This window comes from Diabrotica undecimpunctata, chromosome 7, assembly GCF_040954645.1.
Source record: "Diabrotica undecimpunctata isolate CICGRU chromosome 7, icDiaUnde3, whole genome shotgun sequence".
Classification (NCBI taxonomy): Eukaryota; Metazoa; Arthropoda; class Insecta; order Coleoptera; family Chrysomelidae; genus Diabrotica; species Diabrotica undecimpunctata.
Window position 1 is genome coordinate 54,415,740 of NC_092809.1, and position 19,987 is coordinate 54,435,726.

The 19,987-nt window shown below is 37.3% G+C and overlaps 1 protein-coding gene across 1 annotated transcript; it reads right to left on the reverse strand.

Annotated features, from left to right (window-relative positions):
• Positions 1–10,412: 10,412 nt before the first annotated feature.
• Positions 10,413–19,796, reverse strand: LOC140446761 (uncharacterized). Its single transcript, XM_072539353.1, has 2 exons — positions 19,238–19,796; positions 10,413–11,610 (listed from the first exon to the last, which is right to left on the reverse strand). The coding sequence occupies exons 1-2, from the start codon at positions 19,650–19,652 to the stop codon at positions 10,811–10,813; spliced, it is 1,215 nt and encodes a 404-aa protein (XP_072395454.1). The 5' UTR covers positions 19,653–19,796; the 3' UTR covers positions 10,413–10,810.
• Positions 19,797–19,987: the final 191 nt, after the last annotated feature.

The following is a 19,987-nucleotide window of genomic DNA, read 5'->3' on the forward strand; positions in this document are numbered from 1 at the left end:
TGGGACAATTGAGAACTCGTTTCTGGCGGGGAGAGCTGGATGCGTTACCACTGCTACAGGCAGGCCGCGACCGAATTGAACCAAAGTTTGTCTTTAACAAACCCTACAAAATTGAAGCAAGACAGTGTATGGAGACAAACGTGGCAAATGCCTATTGCATATACACCAATGGCTCCAACAGTAGTTCAGACAGAACTGACTGGTATCTCCATAGCCGCAAAATAGATAACCCAGAAAGGTATAGCAGGGAAAACTATAATGATCTGCATAGATAGAAGACCTGCATAGAGTGTCACGAGTCACTAACTCAAGCTTCGGATGGTAATACCATCATCCTGAGGTGGGTTAAAGGACACAATAGAAATAAAGGAAACCGCATTGCTGACCAATTATCTAGGAACGCGGCAGGCCTAAGACTCTTAAGTCCTGGGGATCTTTTTGGTTGGTCAACTACAACAATCGCGGAAATTGTCAAATGTCACTTCCATACGCAAACCGTAAAAGATGGGAAGAAGGGAAAATATATAAACTGGCCAGGGTAACACTAAGTAACCTTGAAGAGTCAACATCAAAGAAGTACTTGGAAATGACCAGAAAAAATCTACGTTTGGCAGTTGGTTTTTTAACTGGTCATTGTCAACTAAGCAAACACCTCCACACACTGGGGCTAGCAAACTGTAGAGCATGTCCTATGTGAATGCCCAGAGTTATCGTTAATACGAGAGTATGCGTTCGGCGAGTCCTGGCCCACACCTGCCCACATAAGAGAGATGTGACCTGGTGACTTGTCCACCGTCCTAGAAATGGCAGGATGGACAATAAGCTAAGGGTGATAGCTCCCTGGGAGGATGCACAAAGGGTTAATTGTGGCCTAAGTGCTGTGAAACTTAACTCGCCCTCCATACTCTACAGATACAGATACAGATCTCATAAAATTGAACAATTAATAATTAGAGAATAAAAGAACCAACAATATTTTTAGGAAAAATTAGAGAGAAAATTGGAAAAGGGTGGCATTTTTTTTTATTTTTACGAGCAGTTTTTAATTTATGATAGGACAGCTGAAGTTATTTTTGTTATAAATCATATTTTGTTAAACGGTATAATAAAACACATACACAACGTTATTTCAGATCATTTTATGCACAACTGAAACTAAATAGAGTCGAAGTTGAAAAAGTTCACAAAATTACATAATTGAGACCTGCCATGACGAACAAACTAGATCCATACATAGAAATAAAAGGTAGAATAGCAATGACTAAAACTACTTTTATGAAAATGAAGACATTTCTTGGTAATAATCATTTCAGCCTAGAAGTAAGGCAAATAATGGTTAAGTGCTATATTTGGTCTGTACTTTTGTATGAAGCAGGAGTGTGGACACTCAAAGTATCAAGCATGAACAGAATTGGAAATATGGATTCATAGAGACCGATGCTGAGGATACCCTGGACACCAAAAAAATAACAGAAGTACTGTAGTATACATATAACATAAACAAAAAACCAGTTGCTATCAACACACATAGCAGCCCAGTGGAGTCTTACGTTGCCATGTAATTAATTCACATCGTAGTTTTTAATTATCAAAGATGTAACTAAAAGTTAATCAAATTACGTTCAAAGAAAATTTACCCATATATTTAGTGGCTTTAAACATGTATACCCAGATAGCACTCATGATGGAATAGTTATTCCGAAAACGTTCTGTCATGTAGCCCGATAGGGTTTTTATTATTACCTTTTATAAAAAAAAATTTAAATAAAATTTTTTGTGATACATGCTATACAGCCAACTACAGGAATTTAGTTTCCTTGTGGATTTTAAAACTAAACGTCTATCTTCTGAAATTTGGCTCACACTTCAAAGTTCAAAACACATTTTAGTCTGCACTTACAGTCCATCTCAAACCGTTGCACGTCATCGGCGTCATAGCCCGTGACGTCACATGATTCCAACACGAAATATTTAGGAGGTAGGTGTGTTCTTTTTTAGAATCACTTTGCCGAGTACACTGGCATTACAGCCACTAGACATATTTTAATAAATACGCGTAGAACTAATATTTAAAGATTTCTATTAATGTTAACTTAAAGAAATAGACAACAATATGTTTCATTTAATTTGTATAAATGCGTTAAAAAGCGTTTCTATGAAGAACATTTGTTCGAAACACACTGTAACTGTAATCGAACGAAGGTGAAATTTTGGCATAAATTGGTAACACTTATTTGACAGTTGCGGTGTTGACACTTTTTGTACTTTATTATTTTAAATTTTAAAGTTAATACCTCTTGTTTTATATTTTTACCTATTTAATAAAATCTGTTCTTTTAGAACAAAATTAGTGTGTTTTATTTCAAAAATGTCACTTAAGAATTTAAATAGTCATTGTAAAGAGTATAATAATAAATATGTGACCTATTTGATTTAAAACGGATTCAGGATTTTTTTATACTTTGGCAACTATGTCAACTTCGATTTCTGACGTAGATAATGACGTGAAACGGTTTGTAAATTAGATGGACTGTATTTTATGAGCAACTACGTTTGTCAGAACGAGTTTTTACCACTCTACGAAATTTCAGTATTTTACTGTCATGTAATACGTGCTTGGCGAAGAAAGGCGATGCATAGGGACGACTGGAGAGAAATTCTTGAGTAGTTTACCATAAAGAGGCTCACATGATGATGTGAAGTTATGTTTGCTTTTGTTCTGAACGACTTAACGATAGTTTTGATTTTAGACATAAAATTTAAGTATAAATTCTTACGTCTTAACTGGTAAATCAGAGGAAATTTCATTTTCCTTTCAATACATTTTAAACACTCAAAACAGATCAACAAAAACGTACACTACCTCGCTGATTTTCAGACCGCCTATTTACTCTTAAGTATAAAATACGCATGTCTAGATTATTTTATATTATTTTTTAAGAACAAATTAACTTAACTCTGAGACAGGTTAATTTTGCTTAGGAAAATACAGTTAAATCTAATTCGACAGGGTTTTTCAGTTATTTTTGAGGTATGATAGCTATATTTTATTAGCAGTTTTGAAGCCGTTTCATGCCAGGTACGTCTGTTTCGCTTAGTAAATTTGATGAGTATAAGTATAAAGACCCTACATAATCTTTGACGCAAAATTGGCATAATATTGAGTTAAGTTATTTTGTCTTAGGGGGCAGTATAGTGGATACGGTGAAGACTCACCACGAGTTGTAAAGCCAGTCAAGACGAAGATATATATTTATATATATGTACCCCGGAGGTAAAGGGCACTATGTCCCTTTTTTTTCTTTTTCAGGAGAGAAGTTTTATCATTTTTTAAATTTGTAATCAGTAAATACTCAAATATATTATTATTGCTGTGTGTATAATCGTTTTTGCTTCCATGAAGTGTTATATACCTGAAGTTTACCATCATATAAATCTTTCATTATATAAATTTTTTTTAAAAATGTATAGTTGGACATGGTGTTGTTTACGTCTAAAAACTTTTTTAAATAATGTGATATTGCATAATAAGGCCTCTAAAAAATAAACAAGGCAAACACATTAAACAGCCTATAGGTACTATTATTTTATTAAAGACAAATATTTTAATGTTATAATAATTAAGTAAAATTATAGAAAAGTCTCAAAATTATTAAGGAGGCTCCACACCATCTTCATCTTCCTGGGGGTTATCGTTTGTGACTACATCGCTATGTGTTAAATTTTGATAAAACGCATGACAAACCGACGGAACACAAGGCAATAGTGCAATTGAGTCATTGTACTTATGTTTTGTGAATCGTATTGGGATTACTGAGAGTCTTAAAATGGCAACATTGAAGAGTTTCTTTCTTTTTCTCTCGATCAAAGCATGAACACTATCTGCTTCCATATGCGTGTGCCCTTTCAATATTAACTTTTAGGTGATCGTCTTTATTTGAGGGTATGTATGCAGTATTTAAAAATAGCACATTATAATACTTATATTTTCATTTTGTCCACAACAGTTATCGGTCCAAGGAGTGATGTCCTCTACTTGACTACCTGGAGCGGAATTGTCAGCCCATTTCAAAATTGACGAGGCAATTTCATTTGCACCACGGACCCCTTTCGATTCGTCCCATATCATACATTGTACAGAAGAATTACTGGCATCATATAATGTAAAATTTAATGTCCAAAGCTTTCTTTTGTAGAAACTAATACAATTGTAAGTGATGAAGGCAAACAGTTTGCCTGGAACATCAAGAAGAAGCAGAACTAATCTGACTTGACAATGGCAAGTGTGACCTTGCCGAAACGTCGCCAAAACAATGGTTTTTCTAAAAACCAAAACTATTTAACGCGAGTCAAACCCGGAAAACAACTGAAACCACATATAGCTCCCGTGGAAATTTCAAATCAAATATATATATATATATATATATATATATATATATATATATATATATATATATTTGATTTGAAATTTCCACGGGAGCTATATGTGGTTTCAGTTGTTTTCCGGGTTTGACTCGCGTTAAATAGTTTTGGTTTTTAGAAAAACCATTGTTTTGGCGACGTTTCGGCAAGGTCACACTTGCCATTGTCAAGTCAGATTAGTTCTGCTTCTTCTTGATGTTCCAGGCAAACTGTTTGCCTTCATCACTTACAATTGTATTAGTTTCTACAAAAGAAAGCTTTGGACATTAAATTTTACATTATATGATGCCAGTAATTCTTCTGTACAATGTATGATATGGGACGAATCGAAAGGGGTCCGTGGTGCAAATGAAATTGCCTCGTCAATTTTGAAATGGGCTGACAATTCCGCTCCAGGTAGTCAAGTAGAGGACATCACTCCTTGGACCGATAACTGTTGTGGACAAAATGAAAATATAAGTATTATAATGTGCTATTTTTAAATACTGCATACATACCCTCAAATAAAGACGATCACCTAAAAGTTAATATTGAAAGGGCACACGCATATGGAAGCAGATAGTGTTCATGCTTTGATCGAGAGAAAAAGAAAGAAACTCTTCAATGTTGCCATTTTAAGACTCTCAGTAATCCCAATACGATTCACAAAACATAAGTACAATAACTCAATTGCACTATTGCCTTGTGTTCCGTCGGTTTGTCATGCGTTTTATCAAAATTTAACACATAGCGATGTAGTCACAAACGATAACCCCCAGGAAGATGAAGATGGTGTGGAGCCTCCTTAATAATTTTGAGACTTTTCTATAATTTTACTTAATTATTATAACATTAAAATATTTGTCTTTAATAAAATAATAGTACCTATAGGCTGTTTAATGTGTTTGCCTTGTTTATTTTTTAGAGGCCTTATTATGCAATATCACATTATTTAAAAAAGTTTTTAGACGTAAACAACACCATGTCCAACTATACATTTTTAAAAAAAATTTATATAATGAAAGATTTATATGATGGTAAACTTCAGGTATATAACACTTCATGGAAGCAAAAACGATTATACACACAGCAATAATAATATATTTGAGTATTTACTGATTACAAATTTAAAAAATGATAAAACTTCTCTCCTGAAAAAGAAAAAAAAAGGGACATAGTGCCCTTTACCTCCGGGGTACATATATATAAATATATATCTTCGTCTTGACTGGCTTTACAACTCGTGGTGAGTCTTCACCGTATCCACTATACTGCCCCCTAAGACAAAATAACTTAACTCAATATTATGCCAATTTTGCGTCAAAGATTATGTAGGGTCTTTATACTTATACTCATCAAATTTACTAAGCGAAACAGACGTACCTGGCATGAAACGGCTTCAAAACTGCTAATAAAATATAGCTATCATACCTCAAAAATAACTGAAAAACCCTGTCGAATTAGATTTAACTGTATTTTCCTAAGCAAAATTAACCTGTCTCAGAGTTAAGTTAATTTGTTCTTAAAAAATGATATAAAATAATCTAGACATGCGTATTTTATACTTAAGAGTAAATAGGCGGTCTGAAAATCAGCGAGGTAGTGTACGTTTTTGTTGATCTGTTTTGAGTGTTTAAAATGTATTGAAAGGAAAATGAAATTTCCTCTGATTTACCAGTTAAGACGTAAGAATTTATACTTAAATTTTATGTCTAAAATCAAAACTATCGTTAAGTCGTTCAGAACAAAAGCAAACATAACTTCACATCATCATGTGAGCCTCTTTATGGTAAACTACTCAAGAATTTCTCTCCAGTCGTCCCTATGCATCGCCTTTCTTCGCCAAGCACGTATTACATGACAGTAAAATACTGAAATTTCGTAGAGTGGTAAAAACTCGTTCTGACAAACGTAGTTGCTCATAAAATACAGTCCATCTAATTTACAAACCGTTTCACGTCATTATCTACGTCAGAAATCGAAGTTGACATAGTTGCCAAAGTATAAAAAAATCCTGAATCCGTTTTAAATCAAATAGGTCACATATTTATTATTATACTCTTTACAATGACTATTTAAATTCTTAAGTGACATTTTTGAAATAAAACACACTAATTTTGTTCTAAAAGAACAGATTTTATTAAATAGGTAAAAATATAAAACAAGAGGTATTCACTTTAAAATTTAAAATAATAAAGTACAAAAAGTGTCAACACCGCAACTGTCAAATAAGTGTTACCAATTTATGCCAAAATTTCACCTTCGTTCGATTACAGTTACAGTGTGTTTCGAACAAATGTTCTTCATAGAAACGCTTTTTAACGCATTTATACAAATTAAATGAAACATATTGTTGTCTATTTCTTTAAGTTAACATTAATAGAAATCTTTAAATATTAGTTCTACGCGTATTTATTAAAATATGTCTAGTGGCTGTAATGCCAGTGTACTCGGCAAAGTGATTCTAAAAAAGAACACACCTACCTCCTAAATATTTCGTGTTGGAATCATGTGACGTCACGGGCTATGACGCCGATGACGTGCAACGGTTTGAGATGGACTGTAAGTGCAGACTAAAATGTGTTTTGAACTTTGAAGTGTGAGCCAAATTTCAGAAGATAGACGTTTAGTTTTAAAATCCACAAGGAAACTAAATTCCTGTAGTTGGCTGTATAGCATGTATCACAAAAAATTTTATTTAAATTTTTTTTTATAAAAGGTAATAATAAAAACCCTATCGGGCTACATGACAGAACGTTTTCGGAATAACTATTCCATCATGAGTGCTATCTGGGTATACATGTTTAAAGCCACTAAATATATGGGTAAATTTTCTTTGAACGTAATTTGATTAACTTTTAGTTACATCTTTGATAATTAAAAACTACGATGTGAATTAATTACATGGCAACGTAAGACTCCACTGGGCTGCTATGTGTGTTGATAGCAACTGGTTTTTTGTTTATGTTATATGTATACTACAGTACTTCTGTTATTTTTTTGGTGTCCAGGGTATCCTCAGCATCGGTCTCTATGAATCCATATTTCCAATTCTGTTCATGCTTGATACTTTGAGTGTCCACACTCCTGCTTCATACAAAAGTACAGACCAAATATAGCACTTAACCATTATTTGCCTTACTTCTAGGCTGAAATGATTATTACCAAGAAATGTCTTCATTTTCATAAAAGTAGTTTTAGTCATTGCTATTCTACCTTTTATTTCTATGTATGGATCTAGTTTGTTCGTCATGGCAGGTCTCAATTATGTAATTTTGTGAACTTTTTCAACTTCGACTCTATTTAGTTTCAGTTGTGCATAAAATGATCTGAAATAACGTTGTGTATGTGTTTTATTATACCGTTTAACAAAATATGATTTATAACAAAAATAACTTCAGCTGTCCTATCATAAATTAAAAACTGCTCGTAAAAATAAAAAAAATGCCACCCTTTTCCAATTTTCTCTCTAATTTTTCCTAAAAATATTGTTGGTTCTTTTATTCTCTAATTATTAATTGTTCAATTTTATGAGATCTGTATCTGTATCTGTAGAGTATGGAGGGCGAGTTAAGTTTCACAGCACTTAGGCCACAATTAACCCTTTGTGCATCCTCCCAGGGAGCTATCACCCTTAGCTTATTGTCCATCCTGCCATTTCTAGGACGGTGGACAAGTCACCAGGTCACATCTCTCTTATGTGGGCAGGTGTGGGCCAGGACTCGCCGAACGCATACTCTCGTATTAACGATAACTCTGGGCATTCACATAGGACATGCTCTACAGTTTGCTAGCCCCAGTGTGTGGAGGTGTTTGCTTAGTTGACAATGACCAGTTAAAAAACCAACTGCCAAACGTAGATTTTTTCTGGTCATTTCCAAGTACTTCTTTGATGTTGACTCTTCAAGGTTACTTAGTGTTACCCTGGCCAGTTTATATATTTTCCCTTCTTCCCATCTTTTACGGTTTGCGTATGGAAGTGACATTTGACAATTTCCGCGATTGTTGTAGTTGACCAACCAAAAAGATCCCCAGGACTTAAGAGTCTTAGGCCTGCCGCGTTCCTAGATAATTGGTCAGCAATGCGGTTTCCTTTATTTCTATTGTGTCCTTTAACCCACCTCAGGATGATGGTATTACCATCCGAAGCTTGAGTTAGTGACTCGTGACACTCTATGCAGGTCTTCTATCTATGCAGATCATTATAGTTTTCCCTGCTATACCTTTCTGGGTTATCTATTTTGCGGCTATGGAGATACCAGTCAGTTCTGTCTGAACTACTGTTGGAGCCATTGGTGTATATGCAATAGGCATTTGCCACGTTTGTCTCCATACACTGTCTTGCTTCAATTTTGTAGGGTTTGTTAAAGACAAACTTTGGTTCAATTCGGTCGCGGCCTGCCTGTAGCAGTGGTAACGCATCCAGCTCTCTTCGCCAGAAACGAGTTCTCAATTGTCCCATTCCTACATCAAGGTTTGCACCAGCTGAGCGCAGTCGCATCATTGTCACTAGCGCCACCTCTTTGACATATATATCTAGAGGCGTGATGCCAATGATCAACTCCATTGCAGCAGTTGGTGTTGTTTTCATGGCACCTGTTATATTTATGCAAGTCATCTGCTGAATATGGTTTAGTTTGTTAATCGCTGTTGCCTGTAGCACTTTTGGTACCCAAGAAATAGCTCCGTAAGTTAGCATTGGCCTAATGACAGCGGTGTAGACCCAGGCGATCACCCTGGGCGTGAGGCCCCAGGTGTGTCCGACCGTTCGTCGACACTGCTCATAGGCAATATATGCTCTTTTAGCTCTACCATCTAAGTGTGAGTTCCGTGTTAACTTTCTGTCAAGGATAATATCAAGGTACTTCACCTCGTCAGAAAAATGTAGACTGTAGTTTAGAATCCTTCGGGGTATTAAGCCCGTGATTCTTCTTTTCCTGGTAAAGAGGACCATCTCTGTTTTCTTAGGATTTATGGATAATGAGTGTTCCTTGCACCATGTTTCTATTAGTCGAAGAGCAACTTGTGATCTCTCACATAGTGTGTTCTCAAACTTACCGCTTTGCAGGACAGCAATATCGTCTGCATAGGCTATTGTGTAGAAACTGTTGCTGCTGAGTTGGTCAACCAGGGTATCTAGAACTATGTTCCAAAGTAGTGGTGATAGCACCCCCCCCCCCCCCTGTGGACACCTCCTCGTAACCATGCCTCTAACAGAAACGTCTTCTACATTTATGCTTATTGCTCTATTAGAGAGCGTACTAAATATCCATTCGCTTATAGCCAGGGGAACATTTCTGACGTTGAGCTGTTGGGTGATAGTTGGGAATGTGGTTTTATCAAACGCTCCTTCAATCTCTATGAATATACCTAGGGTGGATTCTTTATTATCTAACGATCTTTCAATTCTTTCCACTACATGATGCAGTGCAGAATCGGTACATCTTCCTGAATTATATGCATGTTGGTTTGGGTGAAGTGGGTTATGGACCAGAACTTCATCCCTTATGTACCTCTCGCATATGCTTTCCATCGTTTTCAACAGAAAGGATGTTAGGCTAATTGGTCGGAAAGACTTTAGTAGGGTGTAGTCCATCCTACCTGGTTTTGGTATGAAGACCACACGTACCTCTCTACACTTCCTAGGAATATATCTCAGAACCAAAGAGGCTCTGAATATTTCCACGAGGTGCGGCAGAAGGATATCCAGTCCCCACCGTAGTAGGATATGTACCGTCAGGCCTGGTGATTTGAAAGGGGTGAAGCACGATATGGCCCATTTTATTTTTTCCTCATTAATCATTGTTTTGGCGAGATGCCAGTCGTTTATTGAGGGTCTGATTGCTTCTTCCATCCGGTTTGGTGCTGTTGAGACACTAGAACCGGGAAAGTGTGTTTTCCTCTAATTATTAATTGTTTAATTTTATGAGATATCAAACATAATATTGTTCTGAAGCTACTTTCTTTTGGAATCTCAAATTAATTACTATTTTAATGGGAATAAGCCACAATTGAAGTTTAAAATAAGTTTATTGACATTTTAATTTCCACTTCGGAAATCGTTCTCAGACGGTGAAAAATATCATAATATATTATTTATTTAAAATTTTGGTTTATTTCCAATGAACACAAAAAAACTTAATATTTCATATATAGCATATTAAAAGCTTACCTTATACATAACAGTTCAGTTATTAATATTTAATGTTTTTATGGTTGTTTCAGTGCGTTCTGGTACAAAAATTTACAAAAACACAATTAGATATTATAGATAACATAAATCTCCATCGAAAGATGTTTGCTTTAGAAAATAAAAGCTGATAGAATTGATATGTCACTTCTAAAATACAAATAAAATAAAAAAAAATGATATATTTGAATTAGTTTCTTACAACAAAAAACAATAAAATTACAGCCAGTCCCTTTCAGCAGCTTCTACGCATAATAAAATCATCTTTTTTAGTGCTATTGGATGTATATCTTCAACTGTTATCTCATCCAATTCTTCTTGATCAGCTGCCTTTCCCTTCTCTCCAAAAATAACTTTCGGTAGCATGAATAAAGCCCGTACAATAGCCAATTTTCCTGATGTTTTAAATTCTTCCAAAAGATGTTCATATGAAAAATTGTCGCTATGTAGATCCAGTTTTTTTAATATGCATATAAATTCTTCATAATAATATTTAATCAAGCTGTCGAGATTATTTTTGAGGCATTCATATTCGACACTGCTAAAGAGGAAAAAAATTATATCATCGGCCGGCGAACCGACTTGGCTCATTTGAAAATCAACAAATTTATTTTTAACTGCTACATCATTTTCGATAACTTGCATTGTATTATTTATCCACACATCCTGATGTATAATTGTCGAAAACGGTCTCATAGACTGATTACTAAACATCTTTTCTGGAGCGTCCTCCATTATTTTCGTAATATCAGCTAACATTTTTAGTAACTTATCAGCCACTGTTTTATATTTATCATTTGCACTTAATGTGTCTACCATTATTTTAAAAATCGATGGTGGTTTTTTATCTTTCGGCTTTGGTGGAAGAGACATGGATATATTTTTAACTAATCTCGTAAATTCTTCAGGTTCCATTAACCTTATTGCTAGCGGCACTGCATGGAACGTTGCCAGATCTTTTAAAATCAGTTTTGATGTAGCCAAATCAAATCCCACATGCCTGTCCAGATTTTTGTACCCTAAAAATTAATAGTAACGATTATTAATATTAAAAGCAATAAATAATTTATACTTATTTAATGAACCAGTGTATTAATAAAAATGTATTAATAGGAAAAATATAATATTAGCTTATAGTACAATGTTAAATGAGACAAAATGATGGGTATAAGAACGACCATTTTAAAAAATTAGCTTTTAAAATAGTTATTTAGTTTTTCTGACCCTAAAAAAATGCTTTTTTTCACAAATGTATTTCTTGACTACCATAGACATTTGAACAAATGGCATCATGTAAAGATTTTTCATTAAATTTCTAATGTGAAAAAGTTATTCGTTATTCCGAAAAATCAATAAGTTAATATTTTTTCTAATAGCCTCTTTACTTTTATTTGTCTTTAACTACCAATTTTAATGAGTAAACAAAATTAAAATATATTTTCAAATAAAAATATCTGCATTTTTTAAATTATTTAGGTAATATAAATTCTTTATTCTATTCGAAATAACCCAAACAAGAGTTTTTAAACAGTATTGACCAATCTCAAAGTATTTTTATACCAAAATATTTACCAAATCTACCAAATATTTATAATACCCACAGGACAGTCTTTGCATTCTTCGGAGCACGTCGCCTGGTGTCATCCACTATGTTTGTTTGTTCGATTGTTTTTTGATCTCTAGTGTATACCAGTGGATCTATGTTTTATCAACGGTTAGGAAACGACGTAGAAAATTCTTCGGATTATGCTTAAATATAGTCAAACACTGCTCTCCGGTGGTCTCACGGTTGAGCTTGTTGTCTGGAGTTCTCAAACGCGGCACCCATCGCGCGGACCGCTTTCTAATGAGCAAAATACCATGCAGTATATAACATACGCGGTCTTTTAAGATGCCTGCTGTCTTAGTTATCTCGCGCATCATAAGTCGACAAGATACGAGATCGTAGATTTTTGACACGTTATTCTCTGTAGTAGCCATTTTTGGGCAGTAAGGCGTGGTTTATAAAAAACGACGTGCAACTACGTCAAAACTCGTTAAATCCACCTTTGACAGATGTAATTGAAGAAGAATAGTCACCATACCGAGCTACCAAGCGCTCTTTGGTTTCACTGTGTGATTTTCCTTTTAAAAACAAGAATCTACTCGCCGACCGATATTGTATATTTTCCATTTTTCTAAAATCCGTGAAATAGCTCGTGGACAGATTCGAATGTAGATATAAGGATCGAATCGTTTTATAATGCTCCGTTGTCCGCTTCTTCTCGATCGACGATGATAAATACAATAAAACATTGAAGTTGTGGAGTAAACGTAATGGTTTTATTGACAGCTACTGATAATTACACTATAGATGTTAGGTAGGTAACTATCTACAACAGACTGCACTCAAATGATCTTTAATTTTTAATTTATAATCTCACAAATAATGTATACCTCAGCACAGAGGTTATTGCTTCTATCATACTAACAAAATTTGAACTATGAGCTTCCGTATCTGTATCTGTAGAGTAGGGAGGGCGAGTTAAGTTTCACAGCACTTAGGCTACAATTGACCCATTGTGCATCCTCCCAGGGAGCTGTCACCCTTAGCTCATTGTCCATCCTGCCAATTCTAGGAAGGTGGACAAGTCACCAGGAGACATCTCTCTTATGTGGGCAGGTGTGGGCCAGGACTCGCCGAACGCGTACTCTCGTATTAACGATAACTCTGGTCATTCACATAGGACATGCTCTACAGTTTCGTCTTCTCGTTCACACTTCCTACATACAGGTGTGTCTGCTAGCCCCAGTGTATGGAGGTATTTGCTTAGTTGACAATGACCAGTTAAAAAACCAACTGCCAAACGTAGGTTTTTCCTGGTCATTCCCAAGTACTTCTTAGATGTTGACTCTTCAAGGTTACTTAGTGTTACCCTGGCAAGTTTACATCCTTTCCCTTCTTCCCATCTTTTTACGGTTTGCGCATGGGAGTGACATTTGACAATTTCCGCGATTGTTGTAGTTGACCAACCAAAAAGATCTCCAGGTCCTAAGAGTCTTAGGCCTGCCGCCTTCCTAGCTAATTGGTCAGCAATGCGGTTGCCTTTATTCCTCTTGTGTCCTTTAACCCACCTCAGGATGATGGTATTACCATCCGAAGCTTGGGTTAGTGACTTGTGACACTCCATTACTAAACCTGATGTGACACGTGGTCTATTCAAGGTTAGTAGCGCTTGTCTGCTATCTGTGCAGATGATTATAGTTTTACCTGCTATACCTTTTTGGGTTATCTCTTTTGCGGCTATGGAGATACCAGTCAGTGCTGTCTGAACTACGCTGGCATTTTTGCCCATACCCCACTTTACTCTTAGGTTTAGTGATCTGGAGTATATCCCGCATCCTGAGCCTTCTTTCATTTTGGAGCCATCGGTGTATATGCAATAGGCATTTGCCACGTTTGTCTCCATATACTGTCCTGTTTCAATTTTGTAAGGTTTGTTAAAGACAAACTTTGGTTCAATTGAGTCGCAGCCTGCCTGTAGAAGTGGTAACGCATCCAACTCTTCTCGCCAGAAACGAGTTCTCAATTGTCCCATTCCTACATTAAGGTTTGCACCAGCTGAGTGCAGTCGCATCATTGTCACTAGCGCCACCTCTTTGACATATATATCTAGAGGCGTGATGCCAATGATCAACTCTATTGCAGCAGTTGGTGTTGTTTTCATGGCACCTGTTATATTTATGCAAGCCATCTGCTGAATATGGTTTAGTTTGTTAATCGCTGTTGCCTGTAGCACTTTTGGTACCCAAGCAATAGCTCCGTAAGTTAGCATTGGCCTAATGACAGCGGTGTAGACCCAGGCGATCACCTTGGGCGTGAGGCCCCAGGCGCGTCCGACCGTTCGTCGACACTGCTCATAGGCAATATATGCTCTTTTAGCTCTACCATCTAAGTGTGAGTTCCATGTTAACTTCTTGTCAAGGGTAATACCAAGGTACTTCACCTCGTCAGAAAAATTTAGACTGTAGTTTAGAATCCTTGGGGGTATTAAGCCCGTGATTCTTCTTTTCCTGGTAAAGAGGACCATCTCTGTTTTCTTTGGATTTATAGATAGTGAGTGTTCCTTGCACCATGTTTCTATTAGTCCGAGAGCAACTTGTGATCTCTCACATAGAGTGTTCTCAAACTTACCGCTTTGCAGGACAGCATTATCATAGGCTATTGTGTAGAAACCTTTGCTGCTGAGTTGGTCAACCAGGGTATCTAGAACTATGTTCCAGTGTAGTGGTGATAGCACCCCTCTCTGTGGACAGCCCCTCGTAACCATGCCTCTAACAGAAACGTCTTCTACATTTATGCTTATTGCTCTATTAGAGAGCATACTGAATATCCATTCGCTTATGGCCAGGGGAACATTCCTGACGTTGAGCTGTTCGGTGATAGTTGGGAATGTGGTTTTATCAAACGCTCCCTCAATGTCTATGAATATACCTAGGGTGGATTCTTTATTATCCAGCGCTCTTTCAATTCTTCCCACTACATGATGCAGTGCAGAATCGGTAGATCTTCCCGAAGTATATGCATGTTGATTTGGGTTATGGACCAGAACTTCATCCCTTATGTACCTCTCGCATAGCCTTTCTATTGTTTTCAACAGACAGGAATATATATCAGAACCAAAGAGGCTCTGAATATTTCCACGAGGTGCGGCAGAAGGATATCCATTCCCCACCGTAGTTGGGCTGGATATATGCCGTCAGGCCCTGGTGATTTGAAAGGGGTGAGGCACAATATGGCCCATTTTACCTTTTCCTCATTAATCATTGTTCTGGCGAGATGCCAGTCGTTTGTTGAGGGTATGATTGCTTCTTCCATTCGGTTTGGTGCTGTTGAGACACTAGAACCGAGAAAGTGTGTTTTCATCAGGACCTCAGCACTTTCGCGAAGGTTGGAAGTTTTATTCCCATCTTCCTTCGTTAGTATGCCGACATGCCGATGTGGGTCCTTTGAGAGCGCTTTTTGTAACCTGGAAGCCTGCGGGAAATCTTCAATTTCCTCACAGAAGGTTCTCCAAGCAGCTCTTTGTCTTTGTCTGCAGACTTTTTTACACTCTCTGAGATTTGATTGATAAGAATCCCACTTCTCTTTGAGTTTGGTGCGTGTTGCTCTATTAAAAGCTGTTCTTGCTGTCTTCCTAAGGTGTTCCAATTCAGTGCACCACCAAGAGTTGGTTTTGCGACTTTCCTGGACCATCCTTATTGGACAGGATTTTTTATAAGCATAGCTTATTTTGTTTTGGATAGATACCGCATACCTTTCCAATTATGTATTAGTTCCTGGAGTTGAAGCCTTTTCATTCCGCAGAGCATCTTCTAAGAGTCGGTTGTAGAGTTCTATATCCGTCCTCTTAGGGTCGCGCGATTTGATAAGGCTTTTTTCCAGACTAATATTATAGGTTAGCCAACTGTGGTCAGACATAGAAATATCCTCCGATACCTGCCAGTTCTGAATTTTATTCGATATTTCAGCTGTTGCCAGCGTGATATCGATGACTGTTTGGCTACGAACATTAATAAAGGTGGGTTCGGTGCCCTTATTTAAGATATACAAATCTTTTATAGTAATATAGTTATAAAGAGACTTACCTCGAGCGTTGTTATCTCTGCTGCCCCAGCCTAAATGGTGAGAGTTCGAATCGCAGCCGATAATAAGTTCTACCTTCTGACTGAGATAATGGTCTACCAGATCTTCCATTTCTCTAGTTGGTGGTAGGGTGGCTGCATCTGAGGGTAGGTAGACTGATGCTAGTATCAACTCTCTATTTTTGCCCATTCCCCATGGGCACTTCACTTTAACCGCAGTTACGTCTGAGGTGCAAAACTGCGCCATGGGGGAGGCTTTGATTTTTCTGGGAACATGTATTGCTGTTCTCGGTTGTTGATTGCTTGGTAAGCTAAAAATTTGACCGTTTAGGCTGCTAAGACCAGTTATTTTGGTCTTATTTATCCAAGGTTCTTGGATTAGTGCTATTGCATCCTCCGTTACATCCAGGCGGCGACATAATGTTGCCGTTGCCACCTTTTTGTGTTGGAGAATGCATTGAATAATAGTAACCTTATTTTTTTCGACGTCCTTGCCCATGGCTTAGGTATCGTTTCGGCTCTTTTTAGGTGTCCATTTCCTCCTCGCTTGAGGAGGGGGCAGCCTCAGTTATTTCGGAACTTCCTCCGCAGAGTTCGTCAACCATCATCTGATGATCTTCTCCCTGCTGTGGGACCAGGGTTGTCTCAGTCTCAGCAACCGCAGTCGGTTGCCACGTGTCTGAGGTTCCTGGTTCCGAGGAGGTATCCTGCACTTTGCTTGTGCTTGTTTTTAGATACAATGAGGTGAACGTGCAGCTCAGCCTCATTGCCCTTTTTTCTAAGGACAGCCATGTCATCGTCTCCGATTCCGAAGACAAACAGGTGTCCTTTAGGATCCTTTTTTACCTCATGGTGGAAGGTGCACCATCTCGCAACTGCCATGTCTGGATTTTGCGCCGCTAACCTCCGCAGCACTCTTTCTGGGCCATCAGATGTGCTAATAGCATCCTCCGGGATCCATAGAGAGGCTTTGATAAGTTTTGGGAGCTTATCCTGACTGAAAACAGCCAGTGATGCTTCCTCCCACGGTTTGAGGTCAGATGTAGCCTTTTCCAGCCATGCAAGCGCCTCATCGTCATTACAGACTACTCTGATCATCTCACCCGAGTAAGTCCACGACTTGAACGTGGGTGCTTTTACCTGGCTGCTCGAGGGTGACAAGATTGTTCTGTCCAATTCCTCGATTAGGCTGTGTTTTATAAGGTTTGCCCGGTCGGCGGTGACCTTTTCATACGGGTTTACCTTATCTATAATAGCAACCTTAAGATGTCTTAGGGTAGCTTCGGCGAAGCTTTGGGAAGGCGCAGCGGTGTTTCCACTAACGCGTGACTTCTTATGCTTCCTCGGCGTGCCCTCCGTGGAGGTACTTGTGCGAATGCGCTTCACACCGGAGGCTATTGGTTCCTGTCCTCTTTTGGAGGTGGAACCGTTGTCAGCCTTCGATGTGGGCATCTTCACCTTTGTTTTGGGAGGGGCTGGAGAGGGATGAGCTGCTCCCGTGGGTTTTTTTCCCATCGCCTCTCTGGCCTTCTTCCTTCTTTTTGCCTTGGCGCCGCTAATTCTGTGGCGTTTTGGCCGGTTTTCCCGAGGTGGTCCTTGTCCATCCTCCGCTTGGGCCGAAGCTTGAGGTGAACATTGCTGTTCATCCTTAGCTCCGGCTTCAGACTGAGGTGAACGTTTTGGTCCAGCCTCCGGTTGGGCCGAGATTAGAGGTGAACATTGCTGTCCATCCTTATCTGCGGCTTCAGACTGAGGTGAACGTTTTGGTCCAACCTCGGAATTTGGTTTTGGTTTTTTGTTTTTCGTATTCATGTTGTTCCCACGAGTAGCTAGAGAAAGCTTGGTCGCCCCTGGAAGAGCCCCGCATTAGCAGGGGAAGGCTTTATACAGTGGGGTTTGCCTGGTTCCCCAGCGGGATCGTTCACGACCACATAAAACCCTGTAGCCATACAGCCATCGGCACGATTACCTCACACCTTAGCTTGGGTGGGCTGCTTCTTGGTCGCTGAAACAGTTCTTCCATTCCTAGTCTCTCGAATACCTGGGAAAGATTCCCAGATACCCCAGAGGGCTATGTGGTGATAGGAACTGTTCTAGCGTGGTCGTTTCACACCTTTCTATACTTCCCATTCACTAGGCCTAGCCCGTTTATAGGGGGTACCTTCATTCAACAGAGAGTTTCTTATTAGGGAGATCCCATTCATTCACACACACACATACTTGTTCCACTTCCTACGCCAGACTACAGCCCTATCTGAACAGTCAGCTTAAGCCTCCGAACCAACGTCAAGGTCCTACAGCCCCTATCGGAGGGAACTATGAGCTTACAATACAATTTAATCTAGGCCGTAATTGCAACACTTAGGAAGTTCAATTGGAAAATATGTTATTCGGCAAATTATTTCGTTGTAGGAAAATGAACTAATTATTAAAATATTACACGATATATTTTCACAATTTTTCAATTTTACACGGCGAAACTATAAAATATTAAAAAGTTAAGAATAATGTGACATTACGAAATTAAGGGATTAATTTGTGATTGAACGGCCCGCTTTCAGTCGCTGTTAAAATAAAATTACGAGTCCGATTCGGTTGAAGTTTTGATATTAGTTATCTATTAGAATGCATTATACGATAGTAGATTTCTCTTATGATAGTGGCTCCATCGGGCGATGAGGCTAAGTACTCATCGGACCGCCTACGTATTTTAAATGATTTTTAAATGAAGTATTTTTTGAAACTGTTTTTGCAACTCTTTTGTTAGTTTACATATTTGGCACTGCATTTAAAACCACCATTATTCTAAAGAAAAATCACAATAAAACTTATCTGATCTGAAAAATATCTGATAATGATATTTTATGTTTTGAACAATGAAGAATAATTTTTTTCATAAAGGAAATTGATGAAAATCCTAATGTAGTTATCATATTTAAAATATTTTTTTATTTAGATTTCATTGAATAAAACTTATGTACAAGGATTGATAAAAAAAACATAATAGTTTCTTGATCTTACCTTTGGTTACTAAATTTTCCAGAATTAAAACAGCGTCTTCATCAGCCTTATTTTCTTCTCCGGTCAAATTAATTCGACCTCCTGCAAAATCTGGATAAAACGAAGGATAAGGCAAACCATGTTTTTTATGAAAGTTTTTTATAGCAGGAATTATATCTCTATAAAAAATGACTTCATTTTTATTCATATTATATGTAGGACCAAAGAAATCATGAGTTATAGACAATTTGGCTACCAGAGACAAATCTTCATTTTTATCACTAACCTTGTCTTTCAAAACTATATCAATTTTAATTATCTCACTTAAATAATTTTCTCCAGGCGCTGTTAAGTTACTTATTTTGGCATCCACTACAATTTTATTAGGACCGATGTAGTCGCTGATAAGTTCTTCAAAATTTTTAATCTTCTCCATTAATATGAAATTAGTCTGTCTGAGTATGTACGTTATAATACTGCGATGTAAATCAGTTTTTCCTTAAAATAATTAAATATCACAGATATAGTTTAACACAACTTAGGAGTTTACTTTAAATCTAAAATAAAGAAACAATAAATTGAGCAAACACCTTTAAATAGCTAGAGTATGATAAAACTAAAAAATAAAAAATAATCTACAATTTTAGCATACGTACATATTTCAATTAATAATAATAAGATAATATTCCGTAACTAATGATGATTATATAAAACTGACTGCACACTTTTCCAAAATTGTAACATAGCAGTAAAAAAAATTATTGTATCATA